Here is a 25,496-nt window from a genome sequence, read left to right on the forward strand (position 1 = left end):
CAAGCATGTCTCCAGACCTAAGCCCTATTGAGCATCTGTGGGGCATCCTCAAACGGAAGGTGGAAGAGCGCAATGTCTCTAACATCCACCAGCTCTTTGATGTCATCATGGAGGAGTGAAAGAGGACTCCAGTGGCAACCTGTGAAGCTCTGGTGAACGCCTCTGGAAAATGCCCAAGAGGGTTAAGGCAGTGCTGGAAAATAATGGTGGCCACACAAAATATTGACACTTTGGGCCCAATTTGGACATTTTCACTTAGGGGTGTACTCACTTTTGTTGCCAGCAGTTTAGACATTAATAGCTATGTGTTGAGTTATTTTGAGGAACAGCAAATTTACATTGTTATTCAAGCTGTACACTCACTACTTTGCATTGTAGCATAATGTCATTTCTTCAGTGTTGTCACATGAAAAGATATAATAAAATATTTACAAAAATATGAGGGGTGTACTCACTTTTCTGAGATACTGTGTGTGCATGTGTATATATATATATATATATATATATATATATATATATTTGCCTTGCCTCAGGCATAGGCATCTCAAGGTACGCCACTTGTGGGGTGTATTGTTACACAACATTTATGCCTGGCTGCTGAAAACGATAGTCCCGTATCTTGGGGCTGACTGTAGTCTACTGGTCAGTAATGTCTTTGTGCAGCCTTGCTGAATATAGGTATTCATATACCTGAGTCATTTGATGCATGCTTGCAGACCCTTGTTAAATCCTACGTTTTATGTTTTTTTTTCCCCCTAAATAAAGTAAAAGTTAACAATCACTCCAATTTTCACTATTGTTTAATAGATCAAGCCCCATTATGAAGGATTTTTATTTTTCCTTTCACTTTAACATGCTTTCTTGCATTAAATATTCTTGATATATCTCAGTCAGTTTTTAAATATCATTTCAAGTCAAGATTCAGATGACTTGTTACTATGTACTGTATGGTTTTAAAAAAACTGCCATTTAGAAGTACAAATTGATGCCTATGCAGTTTTCCTCTAGCCGTAGCAAATTTTAAAGCTGGCTGCATTGTGGTAAGCATTTTATTATCGCTCTTCATTTTATGCAACATAATTTGCCGTGTAAATGCAAATGCCACATACTGGCCTCAGACACCACTTCAAATTTCGGGTTGAAAAAGCTCATGGGATACAAGGCATCTGAAATTTAACCACAGTGTCGTTATATACAGCTCCCTTTCTTGAAGCTATAAAATTTGAATTCCTCCTAGGAGACCTGCTGCCTTTTCTCTTTTCTTTAAAGTGCAGACATCACTGGCAAAGAAAACTTGTTTTCTCTAATATGTCTACTGTCAGGTCATCCATATTTTTTGTAGATGGGATATTTTTTTAAACTTGCATCTCTATCCATTGTACATAACGGTGTTGGTTGTGTGATGCTGTTATTTTAAGGGAGTATTAAACCCAAAACCAAAAATTTAATATATTGTAGCTTAGCAATGAAATCGTTAGATCTTCTTTTTTTTTAGACTATTTTTCCCCTGGCGATCTGGCCTGTAACAAACTACCTGTATTATACTGACACCACTCTGGATGAATGAGTACGGAGGGCAGATTTGGACAGTAGCATTGTCAGTCTGGGGAGGGAAGTGTTAGATGTATTAGCAGATTTAGCTATAGTAACAAATTGAAGCTGAACTCCAGATAACACATTAAAATCAGTTACAGCAGTCTTTTTCCTTTTGGGATAAAGGTTTTACATAAATAAAAGCTGATCATTTTAAGCACCCCTGTGAGTGTTAAATGGTCTGTCTCATCCCTATAACTGCAAGAGAGCCTTTCTATTAAAAAATAACAGACTTACTGGCCAGATCACCATATGAAAATAGAAGAAAGAAAGCCTAAAAAAGAATACTAACACAGCCATCACATCTAAGAATTGGTAAGCTACAATATACTAAATGTTTGCTCTTAGGTTTATGGTCCCTTTCACACAAAGGGTCTGATCAGGTTCCCCTGTCAGTTTTCCAGGCAGTTCTGTTTGGACAGTCCATTCACTCATGGACTGTCGGTTGTAAGCGAACTTGTGTCGGTTTACACCAGCCTACCCCTGGTCCGCTAAAAAAAAAAAATGGAGGGGTTTACATCCCCTCTAGTCTAGGCGAATCAGATTAAAGGGCAGTCGGGTGTAAATGGATTCAGAGCGAGCTTTATCCGTATCCACTCTGTAGAAACTGAGTGGACATGGATCTGTCATCTGCCCGCTCTGCTCCGATCAGCAGGGGATCAGCGGAAAATTCCCCCGCTGATCAAAATGGAATCCGTCCTGTCTGAAAGGGGCCTAATTCTGCTTTAAGGTGCAACTTCCTATTCTGCAAAGACTAGAGCACATCTGTGATCTGGTGAAGCCTTTCCTGCAGCACAAAGACGTTTTGATATAACAGCTCATGAGACTGAAGCAGCAATTATTCCATATGCAAATTCAAATTTTGAAACCCCCTGTCACGAGCAATCTAGGCCAAAGGTTTATGCATCATCCAGTGGATCATTGTCATTGCTTAGGAACAGTTATAAATGAATACGTTTGGGTCCTTTTATTTAACATCATTTTAAAACTTCACAAATGTGTCAGTTTTCTGTACTGAAGCATTGATGTTGCATTTTGGTATGTGGAGGATATAGCTGAGCTATATTTTAGGGCATGGATAATATTTGCATTAAAAAATGTTCCATGTTTGGTGCCCAGAAAAAAAAACTACTCTGGTGTATATGTACAGGGTTTGTGTGTGTGTGTGTGTGTGTGTGTGTGTGTGTGTACCCTGTGGAGCCTCCTATTATGCAGCTTTGTTAGTTTCTCCCTTTCGTGATCTAAACTGTATGAATATGAGAGATAAAAAGTTAATTCCTTCTAGCTGCAATGGCAGAAACCAGTTCCACCTGATGTTGTTTGGTTAATAAACACTCCTGCACGCCAACAGACTTGTGGGCACTATTCTCAGTCGCTGCAGCACATATATCGCTCACCTCTTACATAATATCACTCTCTGTTGGAAACCAAATGAATTCTCTTTGGAAGAAACAGTTCCATGCCTGGAATATATGATTTTTACATGGCCTTTTTCGTATATACAGTATAGCATGCAAATATTGGTCATACTATTGGATTAATACAATTTTCAAGCTTGGGAAAATAATGCACTTCACAACCTGCACATCTAACCCAAAGATACATTTTTTTTTAAACGTAACTTTTATTTCAGATCAAATTAAATCTGTATCTCAATGTTATTGACACACCATTTATGTGTTATTGTCTGAGAATGGTAGTCCTCTATATATATATATATATACATTTTTCTCCTCAGTAATCCATCATATTTTCTTCTATGCATTCCTTCAAATATTTTTAAAAGGATGGACTCCTAGCATTTCTTTCCATATTTTTCACAGCCTCTTTATTTCTCTTCGATCTTGATCTTTTTACACTTCTATATCTATCTAGACTTCTCTATGTATTTGTTTCTGTCTTTATTTCTTAGCCTTCTCTTATAATCTAGATTATCTGTTCCACTGTTGCGCAATATACTATATGTCTTCATCTGAATCCATCATCATAGAATTGATATTTCCTCCCTCCTCTTGATTGCGCCGTGCTTTCTTTTGTATAATTTATTTCCCTATTATAAAACTTTTTCCAATAGAGAACTGCTGCTTCCAGCTAATATTCCAAACCTTTTGTGCGAACAAAAGAAAAAAAAGCCTGTTCCCAAAATTTTTGGACACTTAAAGCAATTTCATAATTTAGTGAAGGTGCATAGTGCTCACATCAAACAGTGTGGCTGCTGCCAACTTGTTTTGGTTCTATTTTGGATGCATTTCATCTTATATAGACTATCTGCATCTGCACTGAAGGATAAGTTCACCTTTGTGAAAAAAAAATAATAATAAATGCACATCTTTTTGCAGGTAAAAAAAAAAAAAAAGTGCATTTTTTTCTTACTAGGAGCCTGCAAAGCATTGCACTTGCATTTGCAGATCGTGGGTGCTATGCAGGGCACTTACAGACTGTCTGTAAGTTGTCTGCTCATACCTTGTGCAAGCAGACAGCTACACACTGGCAGAATGCATCAATGAACTACCTAGAGCGTTTAACAATGCCCTGGTAGTTCATTGAGAACTACAAGCTGACAGCTGCAAAGGCTGTCAGTACTTGTAGTACTAATTTCCACAGAACTCTGGGAATGAATGGGTGGGCAGAGATCCTCACAGCCATGATTTTTTTTTAATTGTGACAGTGAGTGAGGGGAGAAGATCCCCCGCTTGCTGTCACAATGGGGGACCAGTGGGGTGTGGGACCTGCTGCAACAGTAACATGTTACACCCTGAATATGGGTGTAACATGTTACGTACTTATCCATTAAAGTGGTGTTTTACATCTGAATATATGTGAGTGTGTCAGAAAACAGTCTGCCGTAAGCCTGTCAGAATGTTTCTGGCTGTTGCATCAGACTAAGACCTCTTGCGTACTGCAGCTTAAAAATGCTCAATACAGCATTTTTTTGAAAAAAATGCATCCCATTGTTTACATGCATTTTAATCAGTAGAGAAAAAATGCAAAAATCTAGTTCACCGTCAGTATTTTGTGGGAATATGCATGAATGCCTAACATAAATGCCAGAAAATACATCCAAAAATGCTGATTCTCAAACATCAGTATACTGTGTAAAAGGCCTAAAGTCATCTGAAAATGGATGAATTATGTCTCTGGTGCATGCAGCTTCAGCTATTCATCATTGAAGCTCCTCACAGGTCACAAACTTACTAAATTACATATCAATATGGATGTCAGACCATTTTCTCTAACTCAATCTTTCTAAAACTGAGCTTGTAATATTTCCTCTTCCCTGTGACTTTACCATTAAGATCAACGGCACAACCATTGGTCCCCCCACACATGCCAGGGTGATGGGTGTAATCCTAGACTCTGGCCTCTCCTTCAGCCCCCACATCCAATCACTGAATCTTGCCGCCTTAACCTCCGAAACATCGCCAGAATTCACCCCTTTCTGACTAACGACACCACATAACAACTGATTCACTACTTGGTTATTTCCCGCCTAGACTACTGCAACTCTCTCTTTAATGGCCTTCCCTTACACAGACTATCCCCCTTCAGTCTATTATGAATGCTACACTCCTACACCTCACTAACTGATCCATGACTGCTGCTTCTCTCTGCCAATCCCTTCACTGGCTTCCTCTACCCCACCGTATAAAATTCAAAATACTAACCACAACATACAAGGCCGTCCACAACATCACCCCCAACTACGTCACCAACCTCATCTACAGATATCACCCAAATCGATCTCTCCACACCTCCCAAGACCTTCTGCTCTCTAACTCCCTTGTTACATCTTCCCATGCTCGCCTCCAGGACTTCTTTGGAGCCTCTCCCATCCTCTGGAACTCCCTGCCCTGGTATGTCCGGTCAGCCCCTACTTTGTCCACCTTTAGGAGATCCCTGAAAACGCATTTATTCAGGGAAGCATATTCCACACCCACCTAAGAACCTTACCTGAGCCACCCCCATCGGACCATCCCCCGCAGCTATTACCTTTCGTACCACTTCCCTTTAGAATGTAAGTTCCACGAGCAAGGCCCTCCTGTCCCTTCTGTATTGAACTATATTGTAATTTTGCTGTCAACCATCTACATTGTAAAACGTTGCGCAAACTGTTGGCACTATATAAATCCCTTATTATAATAATAATAATAATTGAACATTTCATAGATCTCACCGGAAGCAGGAGGATGTCACCCTGCCTAGTTGCTCTCAAACAAGGTGTATAGGAGTATGCCAACTTTTATAACAAACCGTTATACAGTCTCTCTTAAAAAAAAATGGTTTGCTCACATATACAGTATGCTGCAAACCAGTTATTTATAAAGAAGCAAAAACTGTTTATTTTATGCTAACATTACAGAACACCAGTCTAAATGATAACCTGTAAATAGACTTCAATATTGCAGCTGTTGAAACTTCTGTATATATCAGTATATGGTATATGTATACCATATGTATATATTACAACTGGTTTTCTGTGTTTGCCTGTTACATGTCATACATTTGTCAATATGTGATGGAGTTTTAGCTGTTAGTGCTGTAAATCTGGATTTAGCCACTGTGTTTAAAGGCTGTTGAGATGCCTCTTCTTTACATAACACTAGGATCCTTGAGTTATTTAAATTGTTTTACACATGCAGAAGCAGGAGCAGCCGGCACATACAGGAGCAGCCGGCAGGAGAACGTGGGTGGGACAGACTGAAAGAAGGAGCAGCGGACACGCTGTGAGTACTGGGGGTATCATTTGGAGTGCTGGGAGTTTTACTTGAAGTAACTTGGGGGTAATACCTGAAGTAACTTGGAAGTACTGGGAGTAAATTCCGAAGTGACTTTAGAGAACTGAGAGTAATACCTAAAGAAACTTTTGGAGTACTGGGAGTAACACTTGAAGTAAGTTTGGAGTACTGAGAGTAATACTGTAGTAACTTTGAAGTAGTGTGAGTAATACCTGTAGTAACTATAGGTTGCTGGGAGAAATACCTGAAGTAACTTTTGAATACTGGGAGAAACACCTGTAGTATAACCTTGGGATACCAGAAGTAAAACACATAGTACCATTGGAGTACTGGGAATAATACCTGTAGTAGCTTTGGAGTACTGGGAATACCTGTAGTAACCTTAGGGGTACTGAGAAATGTAATTGTAGTAACCTTGGGGTACTGAGATCAGTACTCGTAGTAACTTGGGGGTACCGGTAGTAGTACCTGTAGTAACTTGGAGATACCAGGAGTAGTACCTGTAGTAACTTTAGGGTACCGGGAGTAGTAACTGGGAGTATTGAATATCGAATCTGAGCACTGGTTATTGATTTGGCGTACTGGGTACTTACTTGAAGTCCTGAGTAGTGACTGGGAGTAAAGTCTGATAAGTCGGGTACTAGGTAGCGACTTGGTGTTCTGGGAGTGTCTTAGAGTAGCTTAAAGTAACTTGAAGTATTGGGGGTAACTGAGTAATTTGAAACAACGTGGAACTGTAGCACAAGGAGTAACTTGGAGTAGTGTAGAGTACTGAGAGTAACCATTCAATATCCCCATTAGAGCAGCAGGTAAAATGTCCAACAGGATTGGTGATGCGACCCAGTACACATCTTGCTCCATGTATGCGTTCCTTGATGAGCCAATCAAGGGCGAATACTGCTGTGCAAGATGTGAGTAAGTGGTTTCTCTGGAAGATCAGATCCTGGATCTAGAAAACAAGGTGGCAACACTGCGCAGTATCAACAGCCTGGAAAGGAGTTTGGACATTACCCAGCAGGTGCTGGCGGGGGATGACAGATAGCTGGATGACAGATAGAAGGAGGGGTAGAGGCAAGAGCATTAGGGAGGCTAGTCCTGAGTTGGTACACCCCAACAAATATACCAAGTTATATGATGTTGAGGATATCAGCTCAGGGGTGGCAGGGCAGTTCTGGAGAAGGCACCCTCCCCTAGCTGCCAGGGGAATAACTGCTCTGGTAAGGAGGGGGGCAAGGATACAGGTACAGTTAGGCAGGTATTAGTGGTTGAAAAGGAGAGGTGATGCTGCTCTGGTAAGGCTGGGTATCCGGTCCTTTGTAGCAGTGGAGAAATGGCACTGAAGGCAGTGCTTTGTAGAGAAGAAGCAGCTCTAGAGGGTCATAAAGGAAAGAGAAGGGTGCCTCTTAAGTGCAGTGGTTAAAAGATTTATTACAGGTACAATGGAATTAAGAAGACTTACACGATAGTAAGAGGTCATAGGCATATAACGATTCATCCTCCTGCGGATTGCTGTAATCCTCATCTCTCTGGGGGAGAGAGTAAGCCGTCCTGCAGCTGTCAGAGTTCCTGGTGACATGGATTGGCGAGGAGGTGAAGATGCGATGAGGTGGCCCGGGTTCTGGAACCAAGCTGGAACTGCCGCTGTAACATCAGATGAAGGTGGTGGGCAGTAACACGTTTCGGAGCATGCACGGCTCCTTGGTCAGACCTCAGGTATTAGGGGTAGGGGACTCAATTATTAGAAGGACAGATAGGGTAATCTGACACAAAGACCACGATCACCGAACGGTATGTTTACCGAGCGCTCGGGTTCGACACATCGTGGACAGGATGGACAGATTATTGGGTGGGGCTGGGGAGGACCCAGCTGTCTTGGTACACGTTGGTACCAATGATAATGTAAGAGGAAGGTGGTGCATCCTAAAAAATGACTTCAGGGACTTAGTAGCAGAATTTAAGAGAAGGACCTCCAAGGTGATATTCTCAGAGATACTGCCGGTACCTTGAGCTACCCCAGAGATGCAGCAGATTAGGGAAATTAACAAGTGGCTAAGGAACTGGTGTAGGAAGGAGGGTTTTGGGTTCCTGGAGAACTGGGCTGACTTTTCAGTCGCTTCCTGACTCTTTAGTAGGGACGGGCTGCTCCTTTATGGGGAGGGCGTAACTCTGTTGGGAAAAAAAGCTTTTGAACTAGGTGTTGGAGGGGAGGGTTCAGAGGAAGTGATAGCTGGCAGTGAGCATAAGACAGAGGGAGTAGTGGAAGCACTAGTGATAATATATCCATAACATCTAATCCCAGGGTTAATGATTTACCAAATCAAAAACGAAGTCTGAGAAATCATATGGAGAAAATTAAATGCACCAGTACAAAACTCAGGGGAATGTTTACAAATGCCAGGAGCCTAGTCAATAAAATGGAGGAACTGGAGCTGCTATTACACAAGGAAGATGTGGACTTCATGGGAATAACAGAAACTTGGTTTGACAGTTCATATGACTTGCTGGCAAGCATCCAGGGATATTCCTTGTATCAAAGGGACAGGGAGGGGAAAAAGAGGGGAAGGGGTGTGTCTATATATCAGGAATGATTTACGGGTAGAAGAGAGGAATGACATCAGTGGTGGGGCAGGGGGGATATAGAATCCGTATGCATGGAACTCCAAAAGGTAGAAGTAAGCGGGAAATTACTAGTGGGTGTGTGTTACAGGCTCCCTAACCTGAAGGAAGAGGTGGAGTTGGATCTTCTTTCATAGTTAGAAATGGCAGAAAGGAAGGGAAATGTCATTGTGATGGGGGACTTCAACTATCACGACATTGACTGGGCAGAAGGGAAAGCTCACTCATTAAAGGTCCACCATTTCCTAAATGTCTTACAGGACAAATTCATGTCCCAATTGGTGGATTGCCCGACTAGAAATGGTGCATTGCTAGATCTATTAAGTCTAAATGATACAGATCTGATTGCAGGTGTGGAAATACGGGACAACTTGGGAACTATCGACCACAGGATTATTACATTCAGCATAAAACATAAGAAAGGGGGGCACGAGGGGAGTACAAGAACACTAAATTTCAAAAGAGCCAACTTTTCTAAACTGTGCTAAATTCTACAGGATATTAAGTGGGACCAAATCTTTGAAACATTGAACATGGAGGAAAAATGGGAGTGCTTTAGGAACACATTAAATAAAAGTATCACAAGTGCATTCCAAGTGGTAATAAATATAGAAGAACAAAGTTTAAAGCTGGGTGGCTAAAACAAAATGTAAAATGTAATTTTAAGGACAAAAAAATGGCCTTTAAAAAGTACAAAGCGGAGGGGTCATTGTCAGCATTCGAACACTACAGTGAATGCAATAAAAAGTGTAAGAACGCAATCAGGGCGGCTAAAAAGAACCACAAGAGACACAGCAGAAGATAGTAAAAAAAAAACCCCAAGAAATATTTTAAATATATTAACAGTAAAAAAGCGAGGTCGGAACACATAGGCCCCATAAATGACAAGGAAGTGAAGATGGTAACAGGTGAGCAGGAGAAGGCAGCTGTACTAAATGCCGCCTTCTCCTCAGTCTTCGCACAGGAAAAGGATGGGTATAACAACCACGACTGTATTGTTAGTAACCCGTTACAGGATCTACCCTTGTGGCTAACACCGGCCGGAGTCCGCAAAGGATTAGAGAAGCTTAACATAAATAAATCGCCAGGACAAGATGACTTACAGCTGATAGTCCTTAACCGCTTCAGCCCCGGACCATTTGGCTGGCCAAAGACCAGAGCACTTTTTGCAATTCGACACGGCGTCACTTTAACTGACAATTGCGCAGTCGTGCGACGTGGCTCCCAAACAAAATTGACGTCCTTTTTTTCCCACAAATAGCGCTTTCTTTTGGTGGTATTTGATCACCTCTGCATTTTTTAATTTTTGCGCTATAAACAAAAAAAGCATTTTTTTTCTACCGTTTAGGCCGATATGTATTCTTCTACATATTTTTGAGAAAAAAATCGCAATAAGAGTATATTGATTGGTTTGCACAAAAGTTCTAGCGTCTACAAAATAGGGGATAGTTTTATGGCATTTTTATTAATATTTTTTTTTTCTTACTAGTAATGGCGGCGATCAGCGATTTTTATCGTGACTGCGACATTATGGCAGACACGGATAATTTTGACACATTTTTGGGACCATTGGCATTAATAAAGCGATTAGTGCGATTAAAAATGCATTGATTACTGTAAAAATGTCACTGGCAGTGAAGGGGTTAACATTAGGGGGCAGTGAAGGAGTTAATGTGTGTCCTAGTTTGTGTTCTAACTGAAGGGGGGGAGGGGACTGTGCAGGGAAGCTAACAGATCGCTGTTCATACTCTGTATGAACAGACGATCTGTCAGTTCTCCCCTCAGAGAACCGGAAACTGTTTGTTTACACACACAGTTCCGGGTTCTGCATGTGCCTCGAGTGATCGCGGAGCCCGGCGGTGATCGAGGCCGGACACTCACATCGGCTTGGGGGGTGGGGGGGGGTGCACACGCCCCCTTTTGGCCACAGGGAGAAGCAAACGTTACATAACGTCGTTTCGCATAGCCGTGCCATTCTGCCTTTGTACAACTGCGGGGGCTGGTTGGCATGTGGTTAATGAACACAGTCAGTTTATAGCCAGACCCTAATATTTATGGATAGCATACTGACAGGATTGGTACCAGCTGACTGGCAAAAAAAAGCCCACATGGTACCAACATTCAAAAAAGGGCAGAGATATATTGCTGGAAACTACACGCCTGTCAGTCTAACATTGATAGTTTGTAAACTATTTGAGGGGATGATAAGGGACCATATCCAAGAATTTTCTGATGAAAACCATATCATTAGCATTAATCAGCATGGGTTTATGAAATGAATCTAACTAACGCCTAACCAACCTATTAACGTTCTACGAGTAAGTGAGCTGTCATCTGCACAGGGATGTGGCGAATCTGGATTTTGCGAAAGCAATTGATAGTCTCCCACAAACTCTTAAAGTGTAAGTTCACTGTAAGGTAAAGTGAACTTACATAGGAACCCCCCCCCCCCCCCCCGTCCCGCTGACCTGCGCCGTGGCGATATCCCATTCTGAGCCCTGGTATCGCCTTGCCATTGGCAAATTAAGTTTAATATTGGTAAATGTAAGGTGATGCACTTGGGGGGTAACAATATAAACGGAATTTACTCAGGGGAAGAACCCCTAGGAGATTCCAGGATGGAGAAGGATCTAGCGGTCCTAGGAGAAGTCAGACTAAGCAATAGCATACAGTGTCAAGCTACTGCAAGCAAAGCCGGCAGAATATTAGCATGCATTAAAAAAAGGAATTTGCTCCAGAGATAAAATGATAATCCTGCCACTTTTAAAAAACTCTGGAGTGTTCCGTCCATTTCTGGTCACCAATCCTGAGAAAGAATGCTGGAGCTAGAGAGTCCAGAGAAGAGCAAATACATTTTTAATGGGGACTGGAGGACCTCAATTATGAGGAACGACTACAAGTGCTAAATTTATTCTCCCTGGAGAAGAGATGCTTGAGAGGAGATATGATAGCAATATACAAATATCTAATCGGTGATCCCAGCGTAAGTATGAAACTTTTCAGTCCCAGGGAGTGTAAGAGGACACGGGGCCGCATGATGAGACTGGAAGGGAAGCAGTTTAAACTTAATCATAACTAAAGGCAAAACTTTTTTTTTTAGTTTTGGGTAGAGAAGAGATAGATTAGAACACCTGTCATTTTTTTTATTGCTATCTGTGGTCCCATTAAGGAGATTCAACCTCTCCAATTGTGCTGTTTACTATTATCATTGAAAGTGAAAGTAAAAGAATATCCCCAAATTTTGGGTTGTCCCCAGAAAAGTAATAAGGGGGAAATGCTCCAATGGGAACACTAGTTCGAATTCCTTTAATTTGCAGGGATTTCCTCTCACTGCCTGTTTGGCTTTAAGACAGGAAGTGAAGGGAAATCTCCACAATGGGACAGATATGGTGGAAAAAAAAAATCTGACAGGGGTTATAACCTTCCCTTACTCTATCTCAAATACATTTTTGTATTTAGAGCTTTCTTTTGGTGGTATTTGATCACCTCTGTGGTTTTTATTTTTTGCGCTATAAACAAAAAAAGACTTACAATTTTGAAAAACAAAAAAAATAATTTTTCTTTATGCTATAAAACATATCCAATAAAAAAAATGTAAAAAATCTAATTTCTTCATCAGTTTAGGCCAATTGTATACCAATGTATTCTGCTACATATGTTTGGTAACAAAAATCCCAATAAGCGTATATTTATTGGTTTGCGCAAAAGTTATATTGTCTACAAAATAGGGAATTTTTTTTTTTTTTTTTTTTTTTACTAGTAAAGGCAGCAATCAGCGATTTTTTGTTTTGTTTCTTTTTTTTTTTTAGCAGGACTGCAGCTGACAAATCAGATACCTAACTGACTCTTTTGACACTTTGGGGACCAGTGACATTAATACAGTGATCAGTGCTAAATAATATGCACTGTAACTGTACTAATGACACTGGCAAAGAAGGGGTTAACATCAGGGGCGATCACAGGGTTAAGTGTGCTCCTAGGGAGTGCTTTCTAACTGTGGGGGAAATGCTGTGACAGGAGGAACACAGAGATCCATGTTTCTGCTTAGCAGAAACACAAGATCTCCATCTTCCTTACACACAGAACGGCGGTCTGCCTTGTTTACATAGGCAGGCCACCATTATGCATCTCCTATGAATGATCATGGGGTGTCGCTGATTGGCTTCTGCTGTGTCCAATCACAGCAGGATCTGGTCGCCGGCAGCACGTGGGCGCACCAGACCCACTGCACAAAATCACGTACATGTACATGATTTCGCACGGGAGGGTCACCGTGCCGCTGTATATCTGCGTGGGGCTGTCCTTAGGTGGTTAAGCTGCATAGGGGTTTTTCACAGGGTGGTAAGGATGTGGAAATCGGTGGTGTAGGCAGGAATTTTTAAAAGACTCTTGGACGTGCATCTTGGCGAAAACAGTATACAGGAATATGGGAAATTATTTTCTGCACATGCGCACACACACGCAAACACGCGCAAACACCAACTGGAACTGGATGGACTGTTGTCTTTATTCAACCTTTCCAACTATGTAACTATGTAAAGTCAGACTTGTCCATGAGCTGCTGACTATCAGACTGTTCCCAAACTGGCTATGGTGATATTCTGTTAATATTGGAATCCCTTTTTGCCATTGATGCACATAAAGTAGGTATCATTATTTTAAGCTGCGCCCAAACATCCTGAATAGCTTTAAGAAAATATAGCAATTACTATTCAATTCAAAGGTTTGAGTGTCATACTGAAATGTATTTTGTTGCAGAATTTGCATGCTATAGTATAAAGTAGTTATCTTATCATGATTTTCCTTGCTTTATAGCTCAACGTCAAAACATGTAGGGAAAGAACTTGGTAACACAGAAGAAAACAAAAAACTAGAAGAAAACAATCATAAATCAGAAGCATAAAAACTCAAAATACTCAAGGTAAGTTTAATTCATGCAACTAAAGCAGCCCATACATAAGTCTTTTTTTTTTTTTTACCCAAAAATTACCTGATTCCCCCATCCTCATTGAGTGGATGGGTGAAAAATCTTCCCTGCCGAGACATTATAATCTGACAACAGGGAGACTTCCCTGCCATCAGAATACAATGATCATCACTTCCGCTTAAGCCGGAGGCGTTGTTCGTGTGGTAAAAATCTGATAGGGCAGTTGTATAGAAGTTTATCGGTATACATACATACTGCCCATACATGGATCGATTCCGGTTTTGCCATCGGAATAAACTCCAACGGTTTCTCCGACAGAATTCCATTCAAGTGGTCTTGCCTACACACAGTCAAACCAAAGTCCGACCGTCCAGAATTAGGTTACGTACAGCACGTACGACGGGACTAGAAAAAGGAAGTTCGGTAGCCAATAGCTTCCGTCTCGTACTTGCTTCAGAGCATGCGTCGTTTTTGGTCCGTCGGAACAGCATACAGACTAGCGGTTTTCCCGATAGGAATTGATTCTGTTGGAAATATTTAGAACATGTTCCATTTCTAGGTCTGTCAGAATTTTCGGGAAAAAAAAGTCAGATGAGGCATACACACGATCGGAGTAGATGATGAAAAGCTATCGTCAGACTTTTTCTGTCGGACATTCCGCTCGTGTGTACGCGGCTTTAGAAACAATTGTTCAGTCTAACAAGCATGACAGCTGTAATTAGAGATCCCAATATAGCCATAAGCAATAGCAGTTTTACAGGCACAAACCTGACCATGCAAAGAGCTTTCTTCTGTTTCATTCTTTTTTATTAAATGTTTTCTTTCCAATAAATAAGGAAAATAAAATATATAGCGACAATAATAGTCTTGCTAATATTACAGACACAGCAACATAGATATACATAAGGCACCAAATAACAGGGTTGGACTGCCCAATATTTCAGTTAGATGTCAAGGTAGTTGATGGACTCCCAGCTCCATAATGTGAGGGGGCTCTGTTTGGAAAAAAAGCATTGCTGTTCAGATTAGGAATTGAAAGCCCATAAAACCTAGGGCACCATTAATACTTAACATCTGTGGGGAGCTCTCTATAACAGTGATACCCTAAACTTATAACAGGTAACATCCTAGAGCTAGGTCCAAACATTTGTTCAACCAGGTATCGGGGTCTAGGAACCCCTCAACTAGTACCAAAATTACCATATAAAAAAATAAATAAAAGAAAGGAAAGATACTGAAAAGAATACTATAGTCGAAAAAAATTTAAGAAGAGGAGGATGGAAAGAAAAAATAGGTCTAAGAAGAAAAAGAAAAAAGTGGTTTCGACCAGGGGTCAAACTCTCTCCAGCCTGGGAGTCAACTCTGTGCGTCTGGTACCTGCAAATAGTTAAGCCAGGGGGACCAAATTTTTTCATACCGCAAGACACTCGCAATCTATTTGTTCAGCATGATCCAAGTAAGTTTACGTTTTACCAAGGCAAAATCAATAACCAGACTTTTCCACGCAGATGGAACATCGATTTTGGCTGCTAAAAACATAAAGTAAAGTTTGTGTGTGTCTCAGCACATTCTCAACCGGTTTATCCAACAAGGCTATGCCCACACCTTTGGTAATATATACCAAAGTAACTGAGTAAATAAAAGAGTGTAGCCTCATCCAGAATCGGCGAACTTTAGGACAAGTCCATCATATGTGCAAAGTTGTGCGCTTCTGACCACAACCCCTAAAGCAGGAAGCTGACGAACCTGGGTACATCTTCAAACGGCGCTTCGGCCTTCAATCTTCAATCAGAGCAGTGTTTAGTACACCTTCGTGGATCCGAGTACTCCAGGAACACCAGTCCTCTGCCCAGATCCCTCTCCCATGCCACCTGATAAGAAAGTTTCCAAGATGGAGTGATAAAGAGTTTGCATAGAATAGAAACGCACCCCCTCAACGGGGTCTCTTGCATACACCCGTTTTCGAATAAAGTGCGTACTGATAAGTCAGGCTATGTTTTTGCAATGTGTTTAGGAAATGACAATTTTGCTGCAAACGAAAGCAAAGAGCTTTCTTCTGAGATATTTATACATGCATGTGCAGACCACCAGAGTGTGCATGATTATAGCCATAAAGGAGGGAAAGGAGAGAGCTGTAAAACATCTTGGGGAACAACAGTAGTGATTGGCTGTAACAGCCTTGATAACTCTTTTTCCTGAAATTGATTGGCAAAGGCAATTAGTGGATCCACAAATGTGGATATATTGTAGCCAGATGAACATTCTCTTGTGTGTATGGGTAAGCACAGGTTTTATTTTCTCTTTGCCCCCAGCTTTCTACATGCTGTTCTCACCATGTTAAGATAAAGACATCACAAATTAGATGCATGCATACATACTACTTCTGTATGGAGATCCAGACAGTGTTTATAGACCTCATCACTATTGTATACTACAGCTCCTACTACTCTGCCTGAAATTTAAAATTAGTACATATGCAATATGCTGCCATAAAAGGTATGGGGCCTCCAGGTTGCAGGCTCTAGTATGCCTACATTAACGTTTAGGGGAGCACACTGCGCATGTGCACGCTTTGAGATCTAGGCATAGAAGCAGGAGCTGTGTTGTACAGTAGTAATGATTCCTGTAATAATTGTGTGGGCCTGGGCAGGGGCAGGCAGCATGTCTGCAACTAAGGTGTGGTTTCTCTATGTAGGGAGGCTAAAGGCTTAGGGAACCGTGGAACTGCATGTAACGTTTAAACATTTCAGTTCTCAGGCTTCTTTTAAAAAACCCAAGGCACCCTTCACCATCCCTTTTTTAACCGCTTCAGCCCCGGAAGATTTTACCCCCTTCCTGACCAGAGCACTTTTTGCGATTCGGCACTGCGTCGCTTTAACTGACAATTGCGCGGTCGCGCCCAAACAAAATTGACGTCCTTTTTTCCCACAAATAGAGCTTTCTTTTGGTGGTATTTGATGACCTCTGCAGTTTTTATTTTTTGCGCTATAAACAAAAAAAGAGCAACAATTTTGAAAAAAACGCATTATTTTTTACTTTTTGCTATAATAAATATTCCCCAAAAATATATTTAAAAAAAACAATTTTTTTCCTCAGTTTAGGCCGATATGTATTCTTCTACATATTTTTGGTAAAAAAAAAAATCGCAATAAGCATATATTGATTGGTTTATATAAAGTTATAGCGTCTACAAAATAGGGGATAGATGTATAGCATTTTTTTAATTATTTTTTTTTTACTAGTAATGGCGGCGATCTGCGTTTTTTATCATGACTGCGACATTATGGCAGACACATCGGACAATTTTGACACATTTTTGGGACCATTGGCATTAATACAGCGATCAATGCTATAAAAATGCATTGATTACTGTAAAAATGTCACTGGCAGTGTAGGGGTTAACACTAGGGGGCAATCAAGGGGTTAATTGTGTTCCCTAGTGTGTGTTCTAACTGGAGGGGGGGGGGGGGGGCACTGACTAGGGGAGATGACAGATCGCTATTCATACTTTGTATGAAAAGACGATCTGTCACTTCTCCCCTCAGAGAACCGGGATCTCTGTGTTTACACACAGAGATCCCGGTTCTCTCTGGCAGGCGTTGCAGTTACGTCACTTCCTTAGGTCTCTGGGACCACCGATAAATTATCAGCGCCAACTAACTATATTTGAGTCATACTGCAATGGAGATGAACCCCTCCCTCGGACGATTTCTAAGATATATGCTCTGCTTAGCATGCCCTCAGAAGATTTTGTGATGCCAGGCTTTGGTAAATGGGAGAGAGATCTGGATAGGACCTTTAGCGCAGTCCAACAACAGAATATTATCTATTTCGCTGAACTCATCAAAATGTACGAGGATTCAGGAATCTAATTAAAAATTCCTGACACAATGGTATTGCACCCTGGCAAGGCTAAGTAAGTTTTCTCCAGAGGCCTCAGACCATTGTTGGAGATGTAGAGAGACACTATTTCACGTATTTTGGTCCTGTCCTAAGATTAGACAATACTGGCTGGAGGTACAGAGGATATCTCAAAAGTTTACAGCCTTTCCAATACCAGATGACCCCACCTTTTTTCTGCTTCATTGTTCACATATCTCCCGGCAGGTATATAAAAAAATCTGTGTTATGTCATATGGTCAGTGCAGCTAAAGCCTGTATTACTCTTAGCTGGAGGGATCCCAAACCTCCTTCCATCGCTCAGTGGCTAAATAGGGTAAGAAATACCGGGGTTATGAAGGATCTTGTATTGTCAGCACAAGACAGAAAAAAGCAATACACTAGAACATGGGCAGACTGAGATCAATTTGTATACTCAGAAGAGGGGAGGAGACTGATGGGGAGTGCTTCTGGGGAATGATGGGTCCTACGCCAATGTGATTTTGCTTTGTCCCTTTGTCCACCCGTCTCCTCGGGGAGCGGAGGATAACCCCCCCCCCCCCCCTTTTTTTTTCTATTTGTTCTTGTTTTGACTTGTTTTTTGTTTTTGTGGGTTTATCGATTTATTTACTTTTGAAGGTTTTTGTTTAGTAAAATATAAAATGAAAGGGAGGATTTCTTTTTTCTTATGAGTAGACACATACATATATGTATTGGTGAATGAAGATGTATATATACATGCTTATATAACTATGGAATATTAAGTTAGTACAAAATGTATGGCAGTTAAAAGCAAATGTGTATATAATTGATGGAAATGGATATGACATTGGACTACCTGCCTCCCTTTGAATAAATAAAGAATATTTAAAAAAAAAAAAAGAGATCCCGGTTCTCGCCGTGTTACGAGCAATCACGGGAGCCCCACGGTTATCGAGACCGGGCACTCGCATCGGCTCTGGGGCAAGCTGTGGGCACGCGCGTCCCTAGTGGCCACCAGAGGGAGTAACATAACAGCGATTCGCGCAGCCGAGCCATGTTGTCGCAGTATAACTGCGGCGGCTGGTCGGCAAGCGGTTAAAGTATCTCTACCTTGGTCTCAGTCTTTGGGTACCAAACCCCTAGTGCCTAAAGGTCATGTCAACTGTGTTATATTGGGTTAAATTTCACCTTCAGAAGATATCTAGGAAGCCCAGGGGATACTGCTCACACATTCATTTTGTAAAGCATCCTTTCTTTGGTTGCTAAAATATGTAGTCAAAATGTTGATATATGAGGGTTCTTCAAAAAGTTTCTGCACTTTTTTTTAAACTTTTTTTATTAGGAATTTTGAAAACAAATTACATCACTCATACTAAACTACAAGGTCAGCCAGCTTGCTAGACAGACTAGTCACATGACAATCTCAGACATAGACCAATTACTACTCCTCCCACCCTGGCAGTCTCCAATGAAAATATAAGTGTGTAAACTTTCTCGAGAGCCCTCGTACATGAAATGACAGTACAGAGGGACAAAAAAAAAACTCTCTCATTCTCTCTCTATTTTTGTTTTGTTTTTTTGTTGGTGGCACCGTTTTCATTGCAAAATATTATTTATCCACTAGTAATTTCCATGTTTTTTTTTTTTTCAGGGAAACCATGATGAACAGTTTGAAGCATGATTATGGATTGTACTTAATGGTGGTGTATAACGGAGCTGCAAATGTTTATGGTCAAAGTATTAAAAGTTTGTACCAAGTTGTCACAGGATAATGACAAAAACTGCAACGAATCAACACAAAAACTGTTCCAACAGCCATGATGATAGCTTACCATGTTGTGTTCTTTTTTTTTTTATGTAAATGTCTGCACTGAACATTTTTGTTTGCCTTTTATGTAAATTTTTTTACGTAGCTATTTTTATACACTGTAAGGCTTTGTTCTGGGAGTTGCTGTTAATCAGATGTATAGCGTATTGTTATTATTTTTATGACACTGTTTGATGCACAGGTACATTTTGACTTGATTGCTATCGGTAAAATGTCAAAGGTGATACACTAAGGTGTAACAGTTTCTTTGGAGTTTTTTTTCTGTATTCTGTTAGGTCATTTCCACTTACATACATTATAGATATTTGCTTTCAGTTTACTGAGAACTAGAACAGGGTGTGTAAGCACTTGCTGGTTCTCAGTGGACAAGGTATTTCACACAAAGCTGCAGTCATATCAAATTAGATATTTTACCGATAGCATTATAGACAGAAATTATGTTCACACAATTAATCTTAAAGTAACTGCAATCCTGTTTTTATTTTGTCCACTGTCTTACAAATATCACAGTTTTGGGGAAAATTTTATATTGCAACAATATGGTTCCCCAATTGTCCGTCGAAAGAGTAAGTTTTACTCTTGTCGAAGAAGGTTAATATTGAAGGACCCATGTAACTTATAGATAGTACTCTCGTCATGCTGTGTTTATCATTTTGATTACATATTTAATTGATTCTTTTCTTTATGACTTGTTTATATTTTCAGGGTAAATTAAATGGATGCCATTGTCCTCGTTGCATAGGCTAAGCTTTAAATGTCATTTTCTCACTTTCTGTGTAATGGGATCTGTACATCTCCAGCAGATTCGCTTTTTTGCACCTTTTTATCACTGATACAATGCCCACATTTTGGTCTTGAGGCAGTTTTAATTATCATTATTATTATCCATAAAATTATGAATCAGATGATACAAGTGTAGCAGATGTTACACAAAGAAGTGCTTCAATGGTTGTTTTGATTTCATATTTTGCAAACTGGATAGCTGCTGTAAAGACAGTAGCATTAAGCAGCTTGTTTATTTAATGTACACAGAAAACTGCAAGGATCAGTCCACTGGCAGCTTAATGCTGTAGTCTTTAACTATTTTAATTCTTGGGGCATCTGCTTCGCAGTGCGTTGCAGAATCAGAAAGGGGCTCATTTGCTTTATGGCTTTAGTTGCATTAACCACTACAGATTATGGATGCACCTTCGTATGATCTTGTGTTAACTGGTACATAATTTATCAGCCAATATCTAAACCAATAAAATGTTTTGGTTTTTTTTTGTTAAATTTGTAACTTTATAAAGAAAATATGTGGACTGTTCAATCCGTGTAAACATGGTATTGTAAACAGACAGCAATTAATGCATTGGATATTGCAAGATGTATTTCATCCTCTGTAAAGCTGAAACATGTTTCAGAGAATGTACATAAAGTGTATTTACTAAAAAATTGTGTACAAGGGTCAGAGTTGAATGATTATCATATGATATAGATTTTTAAAAAACTCTAATAATTTTGTCTATTTAACTGTGTTTTAATTTACTTTTTGCTCAGATATTTATTCAGTTTCAAGCAAATGACAGGTTAATTCCACAAGTAAAAGACATTTATTTGAGGGTTGGTACTACTGGGTTAAATGATCAACTAACTGCTTATGTCCAGCTATCAACTAACTGCTTATGTCCAGCTATCAACTAACTGCTTATGTCCAGCTGGCAACTTTAGGTAATAAAAAAAATCATGTTGAGATTCTTTCACATGGGCATTTGAGTTTAATTTGAGATCAGCCAGTGTACCCTCCCTAGGATAAAATTCAAAAACTGTATTTCACAGCTGTGAAATGCCTTGTTAACTCATTTTAGAGGCACACCACAATGTCTATGTACATAAGAGATTTTAACTCCTGCTACTGCTTTCTCCCTAATGTAAAATGCATTGAGAATTCAGCTGCATAAAACACACCATCATGATAATATCAAGGTGAGGGAGACACCCTTATATACTGTGGTGAGGGAGAGAGATGTCCTTTAGGTACATATGTGTCAAGACTATGGGCATTGAAAAGAAAAAACAAGTAAACGTGCTTTAACCACTTGAACTCCGGAAGATTTTCCCCCTTCATGAGCAGGCCATTTTTTGCTCTTTAGCACTGCACTACTTTAACTGGTAATTGCATAGCCATGCAACGCTGTACCAAAACAAAAGTTTATATTAACATCTAGGGCAATTAAGGGGTTAAATGTGTGCCTAACTATGTGTACTATCTATGTGTGTAAAGTGTACTGTATTTACTAATAGATCTCTGCTTTGCAGGGATGAGAAACAGAGAGATTGTTCTTTCAGCAAAGAGCTCTGTGTTGATTGTCAACACAGACCTCTGGGCTATGATTGTACACAGATGATCAGCAGGTGCCAGCCGTGAAACTTTGGCCGGAACTTGCTGACAGACTCCCGCTGTGTGTGATCACATCGGGTGCCGGCCAGGGGGAAGCGCATGCATGCGTCCTAAACCTGGAAGTAGGCAACGGGTGGGTGGAAAGTGGTTAAAACAATCTATCATTGACCTCTCTAACTGCTTTTAATGTAAAGTAATTAATTCTCAGAAAAAATAATAAAGACTTTAAAGTCAAGTTTCAGTCAGTTTCTAACCTAAAACACAAGATATGTGTTTAGATTAGATGGCTAATAGACTGCTGCAAGATTTTGCTGCAATAGAAAGTATTAGGAAAATGTCCAGATTTCAGTGCCTCTATTGTGCACTTTGAAGATTATTTTCTCCGTAATGCCTAAAGCAACAGTCATGAATGGGTTTTGTTTTAAAGTGCTTTTATTACTTGCTTCAGAATGTGCAAATACTTTAATGTGCATAATCTTGTGGGGGGACAGAACTACAAACACACTAGCAGTGTCCCTAAAAGACCTCTGAAATGCACATTTTCAGGTTATTCACTGGTATAGTTGATTATTTTCTTTTTTTAATTAACCTGGTCTACCCACTTAGTTCCTGACAGCTATAATATGCTAATGTGCATTCAATGGTATGGTAAAGAAGTTGATATAAAAAAAGTGATAAAAAAACTGGTGTGAAGTTACATAACTATGGCTGATTCAGTACCAGGGTCACTAATCATTATCATGTGCCTTTAGTGAAGTGTCTAGAAGCATGTACAAATGCACAGTGCTCAGAAAAAAGGGAAGGAAAGAGAAGTCATTTTCAGTGTTTTAAAGAAAGTATGCCTGACATCCCTTTTAGATATGTATGTACCCTGTTTGTAAATCCTGGCTAAGCTGGCTCTGGGCAAGGGCACATACCCATCTAAAGGGGTGCTGGGGATGCCTTCTTTAATAAACAACTTGATACAGAAATCACTGCATATGGCTTATTTAGGAAATCTAAGAATATTTTATCTGGGAGGACCACTGATGAAAGCAGAACAGCTTTTAAAGAATGGCAAAAGAGGGGAAAGGGTGAAAGGTTTATATATGCAAACTCACTTGATTTTCCTGGATATATTAAAGTAGCATTGGTATTTTTTTAAGTGCATGTATTTTTTTTTTTTTAATAAATATTTAGTTTTTTAGCATAGCTCATTGCGAATAAATAGTTGTAACAATATGTTTATTTACAATCCATTGCTAGTTATTTTTATCATTTTAGTGTGTGTTCCAGTCATAGCAGAGCGCTATGGGACTTGAAGTAAAAAAATCTGTAGGCAAGATTGGAAGTATCTGAATAAAGGTCATTATGAATGCAGGGAAACACTTAATACATTTGCACAATCAGTGCAAATTGTGTTAGGAGACATGATTCATAGTTGCAGAAGAGCTGATCTACTGTATATGAGTTATATACAGTAGCTCAGCTCTTTTTAAACTATAATTCATGCTTCACTGGTGAGATTTGCTTTTTCTGGTGGGGTGCACAAGCAAGTATCCAAAACTAGCCTCATTGATTGTTTTGTATACTTCTTGCAAGCGGTGAAGAAGGAAACTTACAGGAGGGCGAGCTGTGCTTCATTCTCTCTCTGCAGAGTGATAAAACACTGTTGGGACCTGCACATGTTCCCTGCTTTAGTTGGCAAGACTATCCTGCTGCAGAGAGAATAATGTGAGGGTTCCAGAGCTGTTATTCTTAAATAAACATGCTCAGTGGGAAAAGAAGCAGGAATAAACTGTGGTGCCTTTAACTAATGTTTTGCTATAATTTAGCTAAAAAGTCATCACAATGTGATCAGATCCTGACATATCCAAAGCAATACAGTTTCATACAATGATCTTTTCATTAGTCAGGGTCAGTACTCACGTTACATTATCAACAGTTTCTTGGTTTCCAATGCTATCTGCAAACCCTCTCTACAACATGTACCTCCTTTCCATCTTCGTGCTTTTCTTCAAATGTCCACTTTTAATGCTTTGCAATGTATTATACATGCAGTACTATTCGTTTTTATGGAAGATGCTCTATGCTGGAGACTGCACCAAAGATGTCACAAGCAAAATTTATATCTATTTTTTAATGCTCTTCACTAAAATGCAGAGACGCAAGTGTAGCCTTATTAATAAAACGAAGAATACAGGACTGTGACAGTCTGTATAATTAGGAATGAGTCTGCTCAGAAATAAAATATATGACTCAGAATGTCTGTTGTGCACACAGAAATAACCACATTTCTGTAAAGCTCTAAATAAATATATTGTTTAGTCCTATTGCTATAGTTTACATTTTGTCTAGGAAAAGCTGTCCGTCATTGTACGCATCTCCACAGTAGGTCCGAACCTGGCATAGCTCCAGTCCTCACTTTCTTGATATACTTTTCCAGTACTCCTTATTATAGGCATACTATCATAAGCATTTTATACTAGCATGCATTTAGGCTTGCACTTTTTCCTGTTAATGTGTTAATTATAGAATTAAAAACTTGATATACATAAACTGAACTTTTTGTGCATCCATGTGCATTATACAGTGGGGACAGAAAGTATTCAGACCCCCTTAAATTTTTCACTCTTTGTTATATTGCAGCCATTTGCTAAAATCATTTAAGTTCATTTTTTTCCTCATTAATGTACACACAGCACCCCATATTGACAGAAAAACACAGAATTGTTAACATTTTTGCAGATTTATTAAAAAAGAAAAACTGAAATATCACATGATCCTAAGTATTCAAACCCTTTGCTCAGTATTTAGTAGAAGCACCCTTTTAATCTAATACAGCCACAAGTCTTTTTGGGAAAGATGCAACAAGTTTTTCACACCTGCATTTGGGGATCCTCTGCCATTCCTCCTTGCAGATCCTCTCCAGTTCTGTCAGGTTTAATGGTAAACGTCGGTGGACAGCCATTTTTAGGTCTCTCCAGAGATGCTCAATTGGGTTTAAGTCAGGGCTCTGGCTGGGCCATTCAAGAACAGTCACGGAGTTGTTGTGAAGCCACTCCTTCATTATTTTAGCTGTGTGCTTAGGGTCATTGTCTTGTTGGAAGGTAAACCTTCGGCCCAGTCTGAGGTCCTGAGCACTCTGGAGAAGGTTTTCGTCCAGGATATCCCTGTACTTGGCCGCATTCATCTTTCCCTCGATTGCAACCAGTCATCCTGTCCCTGCAGCTGAAAAACACTCCAACAGCATGATGCTGCCACCACCATGCTTCACTGTTGGGACCGTATTGGACAGGTGATGAGCAGTGCCTGGTTTTTTCCACACATACCGATTAGAATTAAGGCCAAAAAGTTCTATCTATGTCTCATCAGACCAAGGAATCTTATTTCTCACCATCTTGGAGTCCTTCAGGTGTTTTTTAGCAAACTCCATGCAGGCTTTCATGTGTCTTGCACTGAGGAGAGGCTTCCATCGGGCCACTCTGCCATAAAGCCCCGACTGGTGGAGGGCTGCATTGATGGTTGACTTTCTACAACTTTCTACTATCTCCCAACTGCATCTCTGGAGCTCAG

At 40.0% G+C, this 25,496-nt stretch overlaps 1 protein-coding gene across 4 annotated transcripts in view; it reads left to right on the top strand.

Moving 5' to 3' along the window:
• ALCAM (activated leukocyte cell adhesion molecule) overlaps positions 1-23,105 on the top strand; it is a 175,938-nt gene extending 152,833 nt beyond the window's left edge. For 2 of the 4 annotated variants that reach the window (XM_073614955.1, XM_073614954.1), the window contains 3 exons: positions 6,234-6,317; positions 13,761-13,866; positions 19,385-23,105. In XM_073614955.1, coding sequence (XP_073471056.1) covers positions 6,234-6,317; positions 13,761-13,848 — 172 coding nt within the window. In that variant the 3' untranslated portion in view covers positions 13,849-13,866; positions 19,385-23,105. The remainder of the gene's footprint in view (positions 1-6,233; positions 6,318-13,760; positions 13,867-19,384) is intronic. The other 2 variants (XM_073614957.1, XM_073614956.1) reach the window with 2 other exon arrangements.
• The last annotated feature ends 2,391 nt before the right edge of the window (positions 23,106-25,496 follow it).

Source organism: Aquarana catesbeiana, linkage group LG02 (assembly GCF_042186555.1).
Source record: "Aquarana catesbeiana isolate 2022-GZ linkage group LG02, ASM4218655v1, whole genome shotgun sequence".
Lineage (NCBI taxonomy): Eukaryota > Metazoa > Chordata > Amphibia > Anura > Ranidae > Aquarana > Aquarana catesbeiana.